Below are 16,759 nucleotides of genomic sequence, written 5' to 3' on the forward strand. Positions count from 1 at the left end.
GTCTTGCTCTGTCTCCCAGGCTGGTGTGCAGTGGCAGGATCACTGTTCACTGCAGCCTCAATCTCCAAGGCTCAAGTGATCCTCCCATCTCAGCCTACTGAGTAGCTGGGACTAAACTACAGGTGCATGCCACTATACCTGACTAGTTTTCATATTTTTCATAGAGATGAGTTTTTGCCATGTTGCCCAGGCTGGTCTTGAACTCCTGGGCTCCAGATCTGTCTGCCTGAGCCTCCCAAAGTGCTGGAATTATAGGCATGGGCCACTGTGCCCAGCCTCCACCATCACTGGAAGCCATCTCTTCAGTTCAAAATTAAAGTTGGATAGGAAGGAAAAAATAGTATGTTTCTAAAAATGACTTTATCTATAATGAAAGGTATGGGTGGTTTTGAATTCCTTCCAGTGGTAATAAGAGGACAAAGTACTTAACCAATCCCACTACCTCTGGTTTTTTTTTTTTGAGACAGAGTCTCGTTCTGTCGCCCAGGCTGGGGAGCAGTGATGCGATCTCGGCTCACTGCAAGCTCTGCCTCCCGGGTTCACACCATTCTCCTGCCTCAGCCTCCTGAGTAGCTGGGACTACAGGTGCCCGTCACCATGCCTGGCTGACTTTTTGTATTTTTTAGGAGAGATGGGGTTTCACCATGTTAGCCAGGATGGTCTCGATCTCCTGACCTCATGATCTGCCCGTCTCGGCCTCCCAAAGTGCTGGGATTACAGGTGTGAGCCACCGCACCCGGCGACTACCTCTTGTTTTGAATCACAAATTCCTGGATGACTAAAATAAATTCCTAAAGTTAAATGGGGAAGGTAACTATCAGAAAATAAACACCAACTTTATTAACATAATAGCAACAGAAAGTTTCCAATTTCTCAAAAGTAAAATAACATGACACCAGCACAAGTGTTAAATGAATAAATGCCTTTCAAGATGGCGGAGCGCCCCCCCCCCCCCCCCCCCCCCCCTGCCGCAAAAAACAGTAAATGCCTACATTTCTTGTTCTGATAGCTTCCCACCACACACCAAAGGTTCCTCAAGGACAGCTGCCACCAGAGCTGCTGCAAGAACATGGTTTTCACTGGCTGTAGCTTCACAGTCAACTCCTCAAGCAGAAGACTAAAATATTATTTCTTTTTAGAAGATCTTGGTTGAAGGAGAACACATCAATATGGAGAACAGATCTCTGCTTCTCGAATTCAAGAAAAACCATTAACTAATCTATCAACTTTTCTCTGATACGGTGTGCCAGAGTGCTCTGTGAAGAATCCTTTTCCATCCCTACCACATGTCTGGGTGAAGGGAGAGGAGGGGGTGGCAAGCTGCCAGTACACTAGCAGGCACTCCTGGTGATGCTATGGTCTCTGCTCCCTTTCTGCTGGTAGTAGTAGGCATGTTTTCTGGCAGCTGCAGCAGCTTGATGTTGGGGGGAGGAAGGAGCCACCCACCAATCACCTCTTCTTGAAGCCGTATTTTTTGCGTTCATAGAAGAGGTCTGTTTTAGAGCTCCCCAGATTGACAATCTTTGGGCAGCCATCTCTCTGGAAAACAGAACAGAGAAGTTGTTAAGTCTTTCAGCCTGAACCAAGAGTGACTTAAGATAAAAAATTTAAGCCCAGTGTGGTAGCATGTGCCTTTAGTCCCAGCTACTACTCAGAAGGCCGAGGCAGGAGGATTGCTGGAGCCCAGGAGTTCGAGGCTGTAGTGAGCTATGATCATGCCTGTGAATAGCCAGCTACTGTACCCCACTGTAGGCAACACAGCGAGAACCCCATCTCTTGGGGAAAAAAAAAAATTGGTCAGAGTTCAAATTCTCATTTTAGTATTTGAAGAACCCAATAAATGGGTTTGTAAATGTGTCCAAACGTCAGTATCTCCTTCATTGGGAGGCCAAGATCAGCACTGTTTCTTCCCTATCTCTTAGCACTTATGAAAGATCATTTGTAGGCTGGGCACGGTGGCTCATGCCTATAATCTCAGCACTTTGGGAGGCCAAGGCAGGTGGATCACCTGAGGTCAGGAGTTCAAGACCAGCGTGGCCAACGTAATGAAACCCTGTCTCTACTAAAAATACAAAAATTAGGCAGATGTGGTGGTGTGTGCCCGTAGTCCCAGCTACTCAGGAGGCTGAGGCAGGAGAATCGTTTGAACCCAGGAGGCGGAGGTAGCAGTGACCCGAGATCACGCCACAGCACTCCACTCCAGCCTGGGCAACAAGAGAGAAATTCCGTCTCAAGCAAAAAAAAAAAAAAAACACCAAAACCATTTTATAACTTTTGGATTAACGGTTTAGCCATTTATCTTAGCCATATTTACTGCTAATATGATACAGTTGACGTAGACTATGAAACTTTTTTTTTTTTTTGAGAAGGAGTCTCAGTCTGTCGCCAGGCTGGAATGCAGTGGCGCGATCTTGGCTCACTGCAACCTCCGCATCATGAGTTCAAGTAATTCTCCTGCCTCAGCCTCCCGAGTAGCTGGGACTACAGGTGCATGCCGCCACACCCGGCTAATGTCTTTTGTGTTTTAGTAGAGACAGGGTTTCACCATGCTGCTCAGGCTGGTCTCGAACTCCTGAGCTCAGGCAATCTGCCCACCTCAGCCTCCCAAAGTGTTAGGATTACAGGTGTGAGCCACTGCGCCTGGCCATACCTTACTTTTATGTTTTTTGAGACGAAGTCTCATTCTGTTGCCGGGCTGGAGTGCAGTGGCGTGATCTTGGATCACTACAACCTCCGCCTCCCGGGTTCAAGCAATTCTCCTGCCTCGGCCTCCCGAGTAGCTGGGACTACAGACGCGCGCCACCATGCCCAGCTAATTTTTGTATTTTTAGTAGAGATGGGGTTTCACCATGTGGGCCAGGATGGTCTCAATCTCTTGACCTTCTGATCCACCTGCCTTGGCCTCCTAAAGTGCTGGGATTTCAGGCGTGAGCCACTGCGCCCAGCCCTTACATTTTAAATACCATAGGAGAATAATGGGTTTCATGTGTCTTCATTAATTCACTTAATTTAACACATGGTTTTGGGCGTACAGAGCACTACTGTGCTAGTGATAGGTGGCTATTGACAGACCATGCACTGATTTGTCATGACAGGCTGCCCTGGCCATTTGATGAGCTTGAGTGCTTTCAGTGAAGCCCCTGGGAAGCTGTGTTCTACAGAAATGATGACTCCACCAGTTGATTAGGGATGATGGAAGAAAAACCGGGGAAGCTATAACTGGAAAAGCCCTACAGGTCTGTTGATTTTATTAAACACCCATGTCAGAGTTTAAGTCCTATAATATTAAGTGATAGTATGAATTAATCAAGTCCTTAGCCAACTCATTTCTAACTCAACTAGTATCTTTCTTTGGGGGCAGACATTAACAACTACAAAAATCTCCGAAAACACACAAAGCTAACACTAACATTTTGGGATCTCCCAGAAATCATGTACCAAGTCATTACATTGAGAGCTTCCATCTCTGAGGCCTGGTGTACCAAGGACGCCACCCACCAATAGCTTGCTAGGTGAACCCAAGTAAGCAATGTAATCTATATTTAATGTCCTTGTAAAAATAAGGCATAAGCTGCCTCTCCTGGACAAAGTCCTGATATTAGACATAATAACAGCACTCTAACTCTTTAGAGAGGCTATGAAACTCATGGTACGATCATAGCTTAAACTGTGCCTTACTGACGCAAATGTGGGCAAGTTGCTTCTCTTGGGACTTACATTATTCCTCAGCTGTAAAAGAAGAAGACTGGATCAGGTCAAGGTTTACAAACTATCCTTATAGATACCTAGATATTCCTGGAAGGTACCAAGTGATGGTATCATCCAATCCTCCAGTTTGTACAGCTCTGTAGCTCTGTTCTTTACTTACAGGTTAGCTTTTTTTTTTTTTTTTTGAGATGAAGTCTCACCCTGTTGCTCAGGCTGGAGTATAGTGGCGCTATCTCGGCTCTCTGCAACCTCTGCCTCCTGGGTTCAAGTGATTCTCTTGCCTCAGATTCCTGAGTAGCTGGGATTACAGGCGCCCACCACCACGCCCAGCGAATTTTTGTATTTTTAGTAGAGATGGGGTTTCACCATGTTCGTCAGGCTGGTCTCGAACTCCTGACCTCGTGATCTGCCTACCTGGGCCTCCCAAAGTGCTGGGATTACAGGCATGAGCCACTGCCCCCAGCCTACTTACAGCTTAGCTAGCCCCAAAATTTAATTAATTTACATTAACTTTTAACTTTTCTCCTTAGGGGTGCAATGATAAGAATAAATAAATAAAAGGTTAAGAAACACTGAGTCAGGCTGGGCGCGGTGGCTCATGCCTGTAATCCCAGCACTTTGGAAGGCCAAGGTGCGCAGATCACCTGAGGCCAGGAGCTTGATAGCAGGCTGACCAACATGGTGAAACCCCGTCTCTACTAAAGAAAGAAAAATTAGGCTGGGCACGGTGGCTGACGCCTGTAATCCCAGCAACTTTGGGAGGCCGAGGTGGGTGGATCACAAGGTCAGGAGTTCAAGACCAGCCTGACCAACATGGTGAAATGCTGTCTCTACTAAAAATACAAAAATTAGCCGGGCGTGGTGGTACACACCTGTAATCCCAGCTACTCAGGGGGCTGAGATGGAACAATTGCTTGAACCCAGGAGGTGTAGGTTGCAGTGAGCCGAGATCACACCACTGCACTCCAGCCTGGGTAACAGTAAGACTGTCTCAAAAAAAAATTAAAAAAAAAAAAAAAAGAGCTGGGCATGGTGGCGTGTGCCTGTAATCCCAGCTACTTGGGAAGCTGAGGCAGGAGAATCGCTTGAACCTGGGAGATGGAGGTTGTAGTGAGCCAAGATCATGCCATTGCACTCCAGCCTGGGTGACAAGAACAAAACTGCATCTCAAAAAACTAAATAAATAAATAAATTAATTAATTAATTAATGGCTCAAGCCTGTAATCCCAGCACTTTGGGAGGCTGAGACGGGTGGATCACGAGGTCAGGAGATCGAGACCATCCTGGCTAACATGGTGAAACCCCGTTTCTACTAAAAAATACAAAAAACTAGCCGGGTGAGGTGGCGGGCACCTGTAGTCCCAGCTGCTCGAGAGGCTGAGGCAGGAGAATGGCATAAACCCGGGAGGCGGAGCTTGCAGTGAGCTGAGATCCGGCCACTGCACTCCCGCCTGGGCGACAGAGCAAGACTCCGTCTCAAAAAAAAAAAAAAAAAAAAAAAAAAAAAAGTTAATTAATTAAAAGAGAGGGTTATAGTCCTGATCTGTCACTCATTAGCCACTTGAACTTGGACTAACCAAGTTGCTTAATGTCTCTAAGTCTTAGCATCCTCATCTGTATCACATGGAACTTTTGGATAACAATGTTTAGCTAAGCACCTGGCATATATTAAGAGCTTCATAAATGTTAGTGCTATTTTTCTTACGTTCTGGTTGGGAGAACTGAGGAAAATTGTAAGCAAAAGGAATCAAGATTAAGGGGATTACACGATGTGGCACCATAAGAACCTACCAATTAGTCCTCTGGTAGCAATGTCCATAGACATCATCCCTGTCTCCTGGTTATCCTTGTGGCTTTGAAAAATTATAAATGAGAATACTGGGCTTAGCTTACCTAATTCCCTTATCAATTATGAAAGTTGCAGGAAGAGAACAATAGCAAGGGTTGCCTTGGCTGTAGGAAGGTTTCTGCATAGGAAAGAGCCTTGGCCACTTAATCTACATGCTGATCTGTAAGGCTGAGAGCCTGGATCATGTCACTGGACTGCTTTGTGTTCCCTGGAAACTAGCGCTGAAAATGTCAGCTAGATTCCATCTCAAATGTCCTCAGAACATTCGTGGATACTGTGAAGGTGGGGAAGTGATGTCTAGAATAAGTCTCAGGGACAGAATGAGGCATGAGGATCCAAAGGTATCAGTTCACACACCACATTCAGAGGAGTCAGAGAGCAATTAACATTTATTAAGCATTCTCTGGTTGCAAGCTTATGCTAGATGAGAACTCTAGCTAGAACCATGCAAAAATTCAAGAAAACGCTGTCTTAAATGGCTTAAATAACTACCCTGTAGCTAGTTTAGGAACTGTTTGTAACTTTTGTTCACTGCTGTTACCTTATTATGCTTATTATTCTGGTCTATGCTATAGACCAGAAGTAATTAACAAACACCTACTATCTACTAGACACCCTAAAGGGGACACCTCTGGATGACTTACAGGGACAGCACCAAAACACATGTGCCATGCTTGCACCGCATGTCAGGCACCGTACCACGGCCTAAGGAAAAGGAGAGGCAAATAGACAAACCAAAGTCCTGCCTCTAATGAAGCGTAATCTAGCTAGTAGACTAGATCCGGATTTCCGGACAGCAGGATATGATTTAATAGTTGAAGGTAAACGCAAATCAGAGTTGAGGACAAGAGAAAGGTCCAAATCACTAACGGAAATTATGTTTTTGGTACTTCAGGACCTTTCTCATCTCCCTAAACAACAGAAGATTCAATGGTGTATTCGTTTTGTTTTTTTTTTGAGAAGGAATTTTGCTCTTAGTTGCCCGGATTGGAGTGCAACGGTCTGATCTCGGCTCAGCTGACTGCAACCTCTGCCTCCTGAGTTCAAGCAATTCTCCTGCCTTAGCCTCCCAAGTAGCTGGGATCACAGATGTGTGCCAACACGCTGGTTAAGTTTTGTATTTTTTTAATCTATTTTTCGTTATTATTATTTTTTTGAAACAGAGTCTCGCTCTGTTGCCCAGGCTGGAGTGCAGTGGCATGATCTCTGCTCACTGAAAGCTCCACCTCCCAGGTTCATGCCATTTTCCTACCTCAGCCTCCCAACTAGCTGGGACTACAGGCGCCCGCTATCACGCCCAGCTAATTTTTTGTATTTTTTTAGTAGAGACGGGGTTTCACCGTGTTATCCAGGATGGTCTCGATCTCCTGACCTCATGATCCACCTGCCTCAGCCTCCCAAAGTTCTGGGATTACAGGCATGAGCCACCGCGCCCAGTCAATTTTTGTATTTTTAGTAGAGACGGGGTTTCACCATGTTGGCCAGGCTGTTCTCAAATTCCTGACCTTAGGTGATCCATCTACCTTGGCCTCCCAAAGTGCTGGGATTGCAGGCATGAGCCACTGTGCCTGGCCCAATGGTGTAGTCTTATCTGGCCCAATCTCTCCCACTTACTGGGGGTAGGCAGGATCCAAGTGCATGAAATGAGGTACTAGCATTGTTGCCTTCACCATGGAAACATCCAAAAGCACATGTAAAAGGATAACATAAGGCCAGGCATGGTGGCTCACACCTGTAATCCCAGTACTTTGGGAGGCCCAGGCGGGCAGATCACAAGGTCAGGAGTTTGAGTCCAACCTGGCCAACACAGTGAAACCCCGTCTCTACAAAAAATACAAAAATCAGCTGGGTGTGGTGGCGGGCACCTGTAATCCCAGCTACTCGGGAGGCTGAGGCAGGAGAATCACTTGAACTCGCGAGGCGGAGGTTGTGGTGAGCCGAGATGGCACCATTGCACTCCAGCCTGGGCAACAAGAGCGAAACTCCATCTCAAAAAATAAAATAAATATATAAATAAAAGGACAACATGGTGAAATGGGGACACTACAAGGTTTCGTTGAATACCCTGGGCTTGTCAGAGGAACTATAAAATGGGCATCATAATAATCATCCCTATTTCTCGAACTTATTGTGAGGAACAAGGTGTGATAACATCTATAAAAGACGTATTCTTTACTCATGGGAATATGAAGAATTACGTTATCTTTTGCCTTACTCTAAATTAGAATTAAATTAGGTAACTAGGCCAGGCGCAGTGGCTCAGGCCTGTAATCCCAGCACTTTGGGAGACGCAAGGTGGGCGGATCACCTCAGGTTGGGAGTTGAGGCCAGCCTGAGCAACATGGAGAAACCCCGTCTCTACTAAAAATACAAAATGGGCTGGGCGTGCGTGGTGGCGCATGCCTGTAATCCCAGCTACTCAGGAGGCTGAGGCAGAATTGCTTGAACCCGGGAGGTGGAGGTTGCGGTGAGCCGAGATTGTGCCACTGCACTCCAGCCTGGGTAACAAGAGTGAACTCCGTCTCAAAAAGTAAAAAATAAATAAATAAATAAATAAATAAATAAATAAGATAATTGGGTACTATCATTAACCTAGTGAGACTGTATCATACTTCCTTTTGTTTTGTTTTTTGAAGAAAACAAGCTGATTCATAGTTTTCCCCCACAAAGAACCCTGCTGCCAACACTAAATGAAAGAAATGGGGTAAACCTTGCCTGTAGCACTGGTCTATAAGCTCTCTCCTGGCATTTGGCTCAGAGAGTTGAATAGTAAGTAACCACTGCCACTACACAGTGTCAAGGGACAAAAAAAAAGTCACTATGCAGGGCCACAATCACTTCTGCAATATTAAACCAAAGTCACTTGTTACCTGCTTAAAGCTGAAGTCAACTTGAATCGTCCCAAATTCAACTTTGTCACGATATACACCCAAATAGTGCTTAATGATAGATCTCAGACATTATTGAGTGGCTATGACACAACATGGGCTGTACAGGCCTTATAAACAGGGTCTCTGTCACCCAGGCTGGAGTGCAGTGGCATGAAAATGGCTCACTGCAGCCTTGAGCTCCAGGGCCCAAGTGATCCTCCACCTGCCTCAGTTTCCCAAGTAGCTGGGACCACAGGTACACACCAGCACACCCGACTAATGAAAAATATGTTTTTTTGGCCAGGAGTGATGGCTCATGCGTGTAATCCCAGCACCTGGTGAGGCTAAGGCAGGAGGATCACTTGAGCCCAGGAGTTCGAGACCAACCTAAGCAACAAGACAAGACCCTGTCTCTACAAAAAAAATTAGCCAGGTGTGGTGGCGCATGCCTGTAGTCCCAGCTACTTGGGAGGATGAGGTGGGAGGATCGTTTGAGCCCAGGGTGGTCAAGGCTGCAGTGAGCCTTGCAGGTGATCATGCCACTGCACCCCAGCCTGGGCCACAGAGCAAGAGACCCTGTCTCAAAAAAAAGAAAAACAAAACAACAAAACAAAAAAAAACCTAATTGTTTTTTGTTGTTGTTGTTGAGATGGGATCTTGCTCTGTGGCCCAGGCTGGTCTTGAACTCCTGGACTAAAGTGATCCTCCTAACTTGGACTCCCAAAGTGCTGAGATTACAGGTGTGAGCCACCGCGCCCAGCCGGATGTCATTTCTGAATAAGAATAATCACAGAGAAACATGAATAGAGAGAGGGCTCTTCAAATTGCTGGTCTTGACAAAGATTTGCTTCCCTTGCATTTTTCCCCTTGATGCAAAATAACTGCCTTTTATTGAACTACACCCAGTTTGACTCACAGAACTTGAAGAAATTATAACCTAGATGACTAGATGAACACAGTAATCTCCATAGACCATAGGAGATTGCAGTGGATGGCAAAGTGTTACTAAACAAAAGGAGGAAAGGTCAGATGGAAAGCTGTACACTTACATCCTTCTCCTGGATGGTGCACTCCTTACAATAATACGCATCAGAGACCCCAGGGCCTCCACAGATCACACAGCGTCCCTGGTAAGATCCATAGTTACACTCATCACATATGCGCACCAGAGTGCAGGGACGCACATAGGAATCACAAATCACACACTTGCCATCACCTGTAAGGAAGAGAATGGAGTCATACTCACAACAAGTTCTTCAATCCTCTACTATCTCCTGCCATGGGGAAATATACTAGTCTCCTTTTGACAGTGACTTTAGGGCCCTCCTCTTGGCATCACAAAACTTGGTTTACCCAGTATCCATCTCAAGTCCCTCAACATATACAAAAGTTTATCAATTAACAATGTAAAGAGACTAGAAAAGCACCTCGGAGATGATAAGCCTATATAATTGCCAGCAAAGTGCTGTGTGTTAGGGAGGGGTCATGCTACTCTGGCGATTTTTCCTGTTGAAAACTAAAGAGATACAGCGTTAAATATGGAAGTGGCAGTGGGGAGACAGAGGGGCCTTTGGTTGAAGTCCAGCATTCAGTGTTCACATACTTCCAGGCACATCTACTCAAAGCCCTCTTTGTGGCACTTTTGCTGGTTCCATAGAAACTGGGAGTGGGAAGGGTGGGCTGTTGGGACGGCAAGTTCCACTCACATTTTTCACACAGTCTTCCGATGGCTGCAAGATGAAAGATGGTTAAAAAGTACAATTAGAATAACGGTTTTGACAAACAGGGGAAGTACATCCTCGAGCTGGGGGTAGGGACATGAGTAAGGACTGCAGTGATACCTGCGGATAGCCATTTTATCATTACAAATTTCCAAATGAACCAAACCCACAGCCCAAGCAACCTTCTGAATCTCCTCCAACGTCCTGGAGCAAGCTCTGAGTTTCTGTGGACCTGGGCCAGACCCCACCCCCGATACCTGCCTGGGGCTCCCAGCACGCGCACCCCCGCCCTCTTCTCATCAGAGGCCACAAACCTGCGCCTTCCTACAACACCCCGCGCCCGAGTGGCGGGAAACGTGGCGCCAGCGAGGCAAGCCACTAAGGAAGTGATGGGAACCCCCGACCCCCAGCGCCTAATACCACCCCTACCCAGATAGACAGGGGCAGGGCGCAGTCTCACCAACACCAGCCTGCTTGCGGCAAAAGATCAAATCAGGATGATGTTTAGCCATAGCTCCCAATTAAGCCGGCCACCGGAAGCTTCGGGAACTTCCGTCCGACCTTTATCTCCCATTGTTCCTGCCTCCACGTCGCTGTGATTGGTCCTTTAAACTTCCGTCAGTTTACGATCCTTGCACCGGGCCCCTCTTGCTCTCGCGCGAGTTTCTGTGGCTGCTGGGTGACCAGGTCCTGCCAGGTGCATGAAAGTCTTAAAACTCTCCCAGATTTGGATGGCAGAGATAACTAAAATTTGTTCTTGGATAAAACATATTTGTGTTTGGTATCTACCTCTGCAAGTGTCTTTAAGCAGTTCTATTTCCTGTTGCGTGTCTGTTGATTACTCTTGAGCTCCGCTCATTGCGTTCGCAGGGTTCTGGCGCCTCTAAGGAGGCCTCGCCTTCACTGTGACGCCCCACTCTTCCGGGCACGCCCCTGCCCAAAGGCTTTAAAAGCCGCCGTTTGGGACGTCACTTGCATGCGACCTCATCTTTGTCAGTGCACAAAATGGCGCCCTACAGCCTACTGGTGACTCGGCTGCAGGTGAGCGAGCTCAGGGACCTCTGGGTTCACGGGGGCGGGGTGCCTCCTACTGTGCCGGCGGCTATGGGCGAGGCAGGGCGAGGCGGGCCCGACCTGGGGCCAACTTTTCGTGTACCTGTTCCGGTTGTGGGCCCAGCACCCGTGTCCGCTCCTCTGGTGCCCTAGGTCAAGGCGTCCCCGGCACAGTCAGCTTTCCTGGCCCTGTCCCCGCCTCGCAAGAAGCGTGGGCCCAAGCAGCGGCGGCCGGGTGAAGAGCGGAGGCACCTCTTTCTTCTTTTTGAGGACAGCATTCCCTGCTCCCGTGGGGTGTCTTTCCATTCCTCAAGGTGAGGACAAGGTGACTAGGGGGCGCGGTCGTTGTTGAGCCTTCTAGGCCCAGTTCCTGAGGCCTCACTTCCCATCTCTTAGCAACAGAGACATGACAGCATCTGCGGTTGCCAGGCCTGGAGTCTGGAGAAGAAACTAGGACCCTGTACCACCTTTTGAGGACCCTGCGGAACATGGAATGCCCGAGGCGGGGAGGTGGTCTTCTGGGCCCCTACGAAGTAAATAATAATAATAGTCTCTCACGTTTGCACAAGATTTGAGGACTGTTTTTTAATTCTTCATAATATTATTTGATTCACGTAATCATGGGAATGAGATGATTTTTCTCATTTGATAGGTGATAAAACTGGTAGAAAGTAGGTGGAAGTTCTGGTTCTCAGAGTGTCACCGAAGTGCTGTGGCAGAAGCGTGGGCCCTATCACCACTGAGTTCTTGTTTATGTCAGCCTGCCCTCACAGAACTTTCTGAACCAGGGTGCGATTATTTCTGTTTGTCAGAATGCAGTACGAATATTTTGAGCTCACAGTAAGTTGCTTGTCAAATATGGGAGGATAAGGAGACTCCAGTTTGACCTTGACTTCCCCTTTAGGAGCTATCTAGAAAGCTGACCGACTGCCAGATGATTTTTTCACTTCTAACTTGACAGCCCTGGGAAGGTGTTCTACTCAAAGGTTCAATGTCACATGTGTCCTTTGTTAATAAAAATAAAGCCAGCAAGCATCTGTAGACATTTTCCGTCAACCTTTCACAGTTACCTTTGTGAATCTTTTTTGGATCAAGTGGCGCAACTTTGATAATAGAATTGTACAAGTTGTTATGCATTGTACCTTCAAGAAGCATTGTGGTACTTGAAGTTATTTTTAATCACATTAAGTTTAAACCATGTGGTTTAAAATAAAATATTTTATCTGAAAGAAAATATTTCTGATCTCAGTTCTGGGCAAAGGCAAAGGATTGCACCTAATTATCTCTTCACGTCTTTTTTTTTTTTTCCTTTGAGACAGAGTCTCGCTCTGTCACCCAGGCTGGAGTGCAATGGCGCAATCTTGGCTGGCTGCAACTCTGCCTCCCAGGTTCGAGTGACTCTCCTGTCTCAGCTTCCCGAGTAGCTGGGATTACAGGCGTGTGCCACCATGCTTGGCTACTTTTTGTATTTTTAGTAGAGACAGGGTTTCACCATGTTGACCAGGCTGGTCACAAACTACTGACCTCAAGTAATTGGCCTGCCTCAGCCTCCCAAAGTCCTGGGATTACAAGTGTGAGCCACCCCATCTGGCCTCTTCAGGTCTTTTGATTCTCTAGGTTAATGATGTGGAAACAGTTGTTTCTTCCTGTCTCATGAGTTAAGGGAGTCAGGCTAGATTATTTGGTAAGATAAATGATTATAGAGTTCTTGAACTTGGAAGAGAAGAATCATATCACACCATTTTGAACTGAAAAGGATCTTGGAAAGTATGAGTATTAGACTGGTGTAAAAGGAGATCTGGGCTGTAGTTCATACTCTTTCCTGATCCTGTGACCTTGAGTAAGTTACTTCCTGAATCCATTGTCAATTGAGGATGATCTTCATTGAACAAATGTATATTCAGCAACTGGATGTTAGAAAGTGATGAGTAAGTAGAATGAGTTTACGACCATCACGTTGACTAACCTCTTTTACAGGTGGAAAATTTAAGACCTTGAGAGCCTGGGTGACTTCCAGTAGTAGAGTCAGGATTAAAATCCTGGTCTCCTTATTTGTTCCTTCAGCTAAGATGAATGAACAATATTATGCAGTTTGCACACTGCCTCCCAATAACCAGGCTGTCAAGGTTTCTCTGAGAAGCTTGTACATTTACCTCTTTTGTTCTTTTGTGCTTAGATACATTTGAGAAGTGATGGTTACTACCTTAATAGTCATGTATGCAAAACCCTATGGCTGTAGTCAATTCATTCCTACTTCATTCACCATATATTTACTGAGCGCCCACTCCTTGTTCTGAATACCGTGGTAAGCAAGGACAGTCCCTGTTCTTGTGGAACTTCCACTGTATTCTATTGTACCTGACTGCAGAGGGTCTTGGAGATCTTTCTCAGCCAAATACGGTATTTTTCTTCCCTTGGCTGGACCAAGGGTGAAGGTAGATAATAGAATGATGGGTGTTACTCCCAGCACTAAGAGTACCTAGTGTTTATCTTCCTGTGTATGACTAATTTCACATGACTCTGTGAGATGAGTCAGGCTTATTAGCCTGATTCATAGATGAAGGAACAGAATTAGAGAGCAAACGTAGTGTTATGGTTGAGAGCATGGACTCTGGCATCAGACAACCTAGATTTGAATTCTGTAATAACTCTAATACTCATATAGCTGTGGTTCTGGGTAAGTTACTAAACCTCTCCGCACCTGTTTCCTTGCCTTTAGATACAATAAAAAGAGTATATCTGTTTCAATCACGTAATAGTTGCAAAGTATTTAGAACCCTTCCTGGTACTTAGTAAGGGCTATATAATTGCCAAATAAATACGTGGCCAGGCACGGTGGCTCACGCCTGTAATCCCAGCACTTTGGGAGGCTGAGGCAGGTGTATCACAAGGTCAGGAGTTCAAGACCAGCCTGGCCAATATGGTGAAACTCCATCTCTACTAAAAATACAAAAATTAGCCGGGCATGGTGGCTCGTGCCTGTAGTCCAAGCTACTCAGGAGGCTGAGGTAGAAGAATCCCTTGAACCCAGGAGGCGGAGGTTGCAGTAAGCTGCAATCACGCCACTGCACTCCAGCCTGGGTGACAGAGCGAGACTCCGTCTTAAAAAAAAAAGTAAGGCCTAGGCCCTTATCAGTAGTTGTTAGTAGATATGATTTGAATCTGGACGTGTCTGATTCCCAAGCCTGAGGGCTTAGCAACTGGCGCTATACTGCTTCCCTTTGGCATCAAGCTCAACCTGTGGATCAGGGCACCATAGATGCACCATAACCTCAGAACAGTGCTAAACTGAATGTGTACTCTTGTTTGACAATACCTGCTACCAGGTAGTAAGATTAGAAACAAGAAAATAGGAGGTGGGTTTTCTTTTGTTTTGTTTTTTAAAGAAATGGGGGCCGGGCGCAGTGGCTCAAGCCTGTAGTCCCAGCACTTTGGGAGGCTGAGACGGGCGGATCACGAGGTCAGGAGATCGAGACCATCCTGGCTAATGCAGTGAAACCCCGTCTCTACTAAAAAATAGAAAAAACTACCTGGGCGAGGTGGCGGGCACCTGTAGTCCCAGCTACTCGGGAGGCTGAGGCAGGAGAATGGCGTGAACCCAGGAGGCAGAGCTTGCAGTGAGCTGAGATCCGGCCACTGCACTCCAGCCTGGGCGACAGAGCGAGACTCCATCTCAAAAAAAAAAAAGAAAAGAAAAGAAATGAGGGTCTCACTATGTTGCCCCAGGCTGGTCTCAGATTCCTGTGCTCAAGCAATCCTCCTGGCTTGGCTTCCCAAAGTGCTGAGATTACAAGTGTGAGCCACTGCAACCAGCCAAGGAGGTGAGAGTTTTGAAAAACCACATTTACTCTCTGTTTTTTAGCATTTATTTTTGTGCATATGACTGAATAGTACACAAGAGGGGTTAAGCAGTTGAAAATATGTTTATTAGGTGTTTGGTTTTGCCTTGAGATAACTGGGGTTTTGAGGTTTCATGTGATCTTGGGGGAAGTCATGTAACCTCTTGCATATAAATTTGTGATGGCAGTTACCTACAAAAATATTTGGCAGAAATTCTCTGTGCCATGTTAAAATCAAATCTTAGTTTGAATTGTGAAAAAGGTGATTCTGGTTGTATGGTCACTGTGATGACCTTCCTAGATATCAGTTGTTATTAGAATTGAGTGAATGAATGAATTGTTAAATAAGCTTCTATCTTAGATGTGGACAGAGGGAACAGGGATACGATCCTGAGGATTAAGGGAGCACATCATTGCCTTTCAAACCAATTGCTTCACAATGTTCTTTGAATGCTTTGGCTGGGCTGGGTGGCTTACACCTGTATTCCCAGCACATTGGGAGGCTGAGGTGGGTGCATCACCTGAGATCAGAAATTCAAGACCAGCCTGGCCAACATGGTGAAACCCAATTGCTAATAAAAACACAAAATAAGCTGGGTGTGGTGGCACCTACCTGTAATCCCAGCCACTCGGGAGGCTGAGGCAGAAGAATCACTTGAACCCAGGAGGCAGAGGTGGCAGTGAACCGAGATCGTGCCATTACACCGCAGCCGGGGCAACAGGAATGAAACTCTGTCTCAAGCAAAAAAAAGAAAAAGCTTAATGTCTCGAAAGAAAAAAGAAAAAGCTAATGTCTAACACTGCCTAGCGTTGTTCTAGACACTGGGGATGCAGCAGTGAACAAGAATAGTGGGGCTTAAATTGTAGTCCTGGGGAAAATAAGTAGAAAAATAAGAATATTGTATTACTGAGTGTTGTGGGAAAGATAAGGTAGAGAGAATGGGGTGGGAACGTGGCATTTTTAACTGGGGTATTTGGGGAAGACCTCATAGAAGAGGTGACATCTGAACTGAGACTTAGATGATACGAACGCCGCTGTTTAGCATTTTTGGAGGAGACTTCAAATAGAAGGAGCATGTGCAGAGCACCCATCTAGGTGTGAGCTGAGTGTGTTGAGGATAAGAGCTAAGGCCAGTGTTGCTACAGTGTCCTGAGGAGCAAAAGGTCTGACCAAGAGGCCGGGGCTAGGCAGGCTTCGGTAAGGAAATCCAAGTGTAGTGAAAATCCACTGGAAGATTTTAAGCCAGGGAGTGACATGATCTGATCATCTGGGCTGCTGCGTGCATGATGGACTATAGAGGGTCAAAAGAAGGAGGCAGGGAGAACAGCGTGGGACTGTTGGAGTCATCCCAGGAATGGCAGAGGTGTCTGGGACTAGGATCTGGGGGTGGAGATAATGAGATGTATTCAAAATTGGGATATATTCAGAGGCAGATGGGTTGGCACATGGGAGGGATAGAGAATAAGGGTGACTCCTAGGTTTGGGATCTTAGTAACTGAGGGATGGGTGAGCTTGAATTCAGTGATCGTGTGTTTGCACAGTAATTTTTTTTTTTTTTTTTTTGAGACAGAGTCTTGCTCTGTCGCCCAGGCTGGAGTGCAGTGGTGCGATCTCGGCTCACTGCAAGCTCTGCTTCCTGGGTTCATGCCATTCTCCTGCCTCAGCCTCCAAAGTAGCTGGGACTACAGGCGCCCGCCACCACGCCCAGCTAATTTTTT

At 46.3% G+C, this 16,759-nt stretch overlaps 2 protein-coding genes across 3 annotated transcripts in view; one reads left to right on the forward strand and one right to left on the reverse strand.

Annotated features, from left to right (window-relative positions):
* Nucleotides 1-815: 815 nt before the first annotated feature.
* Nucleotides 816-11,013, reverse strand: PHF5A (PHD finger protein 5A). Its single transcript, XM_023221876.3, has 4 exons — nt 10,609-11,013; nt 10,134-10,157; nt 9,477-9,643; nt 816-1,539 (listed from the first exon to the last, which is right to left on the reverse strand). Exons 1-4 carry the CDS (start codon nt 10,658-10,660, stop codon nt 1,450-1,452), a joined length of 333 nt encoding a protein of 110 aa, XP_023077644.1. The 5' UTR covers nt 10,661-11,013; the 3' UTR covers nt 816-1,449.
* ACO2 (aconitase 2) overlaps nt 10,824-16,759 on the forward strand; it is a 63,909-nt gene continuing 57,973 nt past the window's right edge. For both annotated transcript variants that reach the window (XR_003308274.1, XM_026451610.1), the window contains exon 1: nt 10,824-11,189. Coding sequence is in view for 1 of the 2 variants with exons in the window: in XM_026451610.1 (XP_026307395.1) it covers nt 11,154-11,189 (36 nt within the window). In the remaining variant the exon portion in view is untranslated. The remainder of the gene's footprint in view (nt 11,190-16,759) is intronic.

This window comes from Piliocolobus tephrosceles, chromosome 19, assembly GCF_002776525.5.
Source record: "Piliocolobus tephrosceles isolate RC106 chromosome 19, ASM277652v3, whole genome shotgun sequence".
Taxonomy (NCBI): Eukaryota; Metazoa; Chordata; class Mammalia; order Primates; family Cercopithecidae; genus Piliocolobus; species Piliocolobus tephrosceles.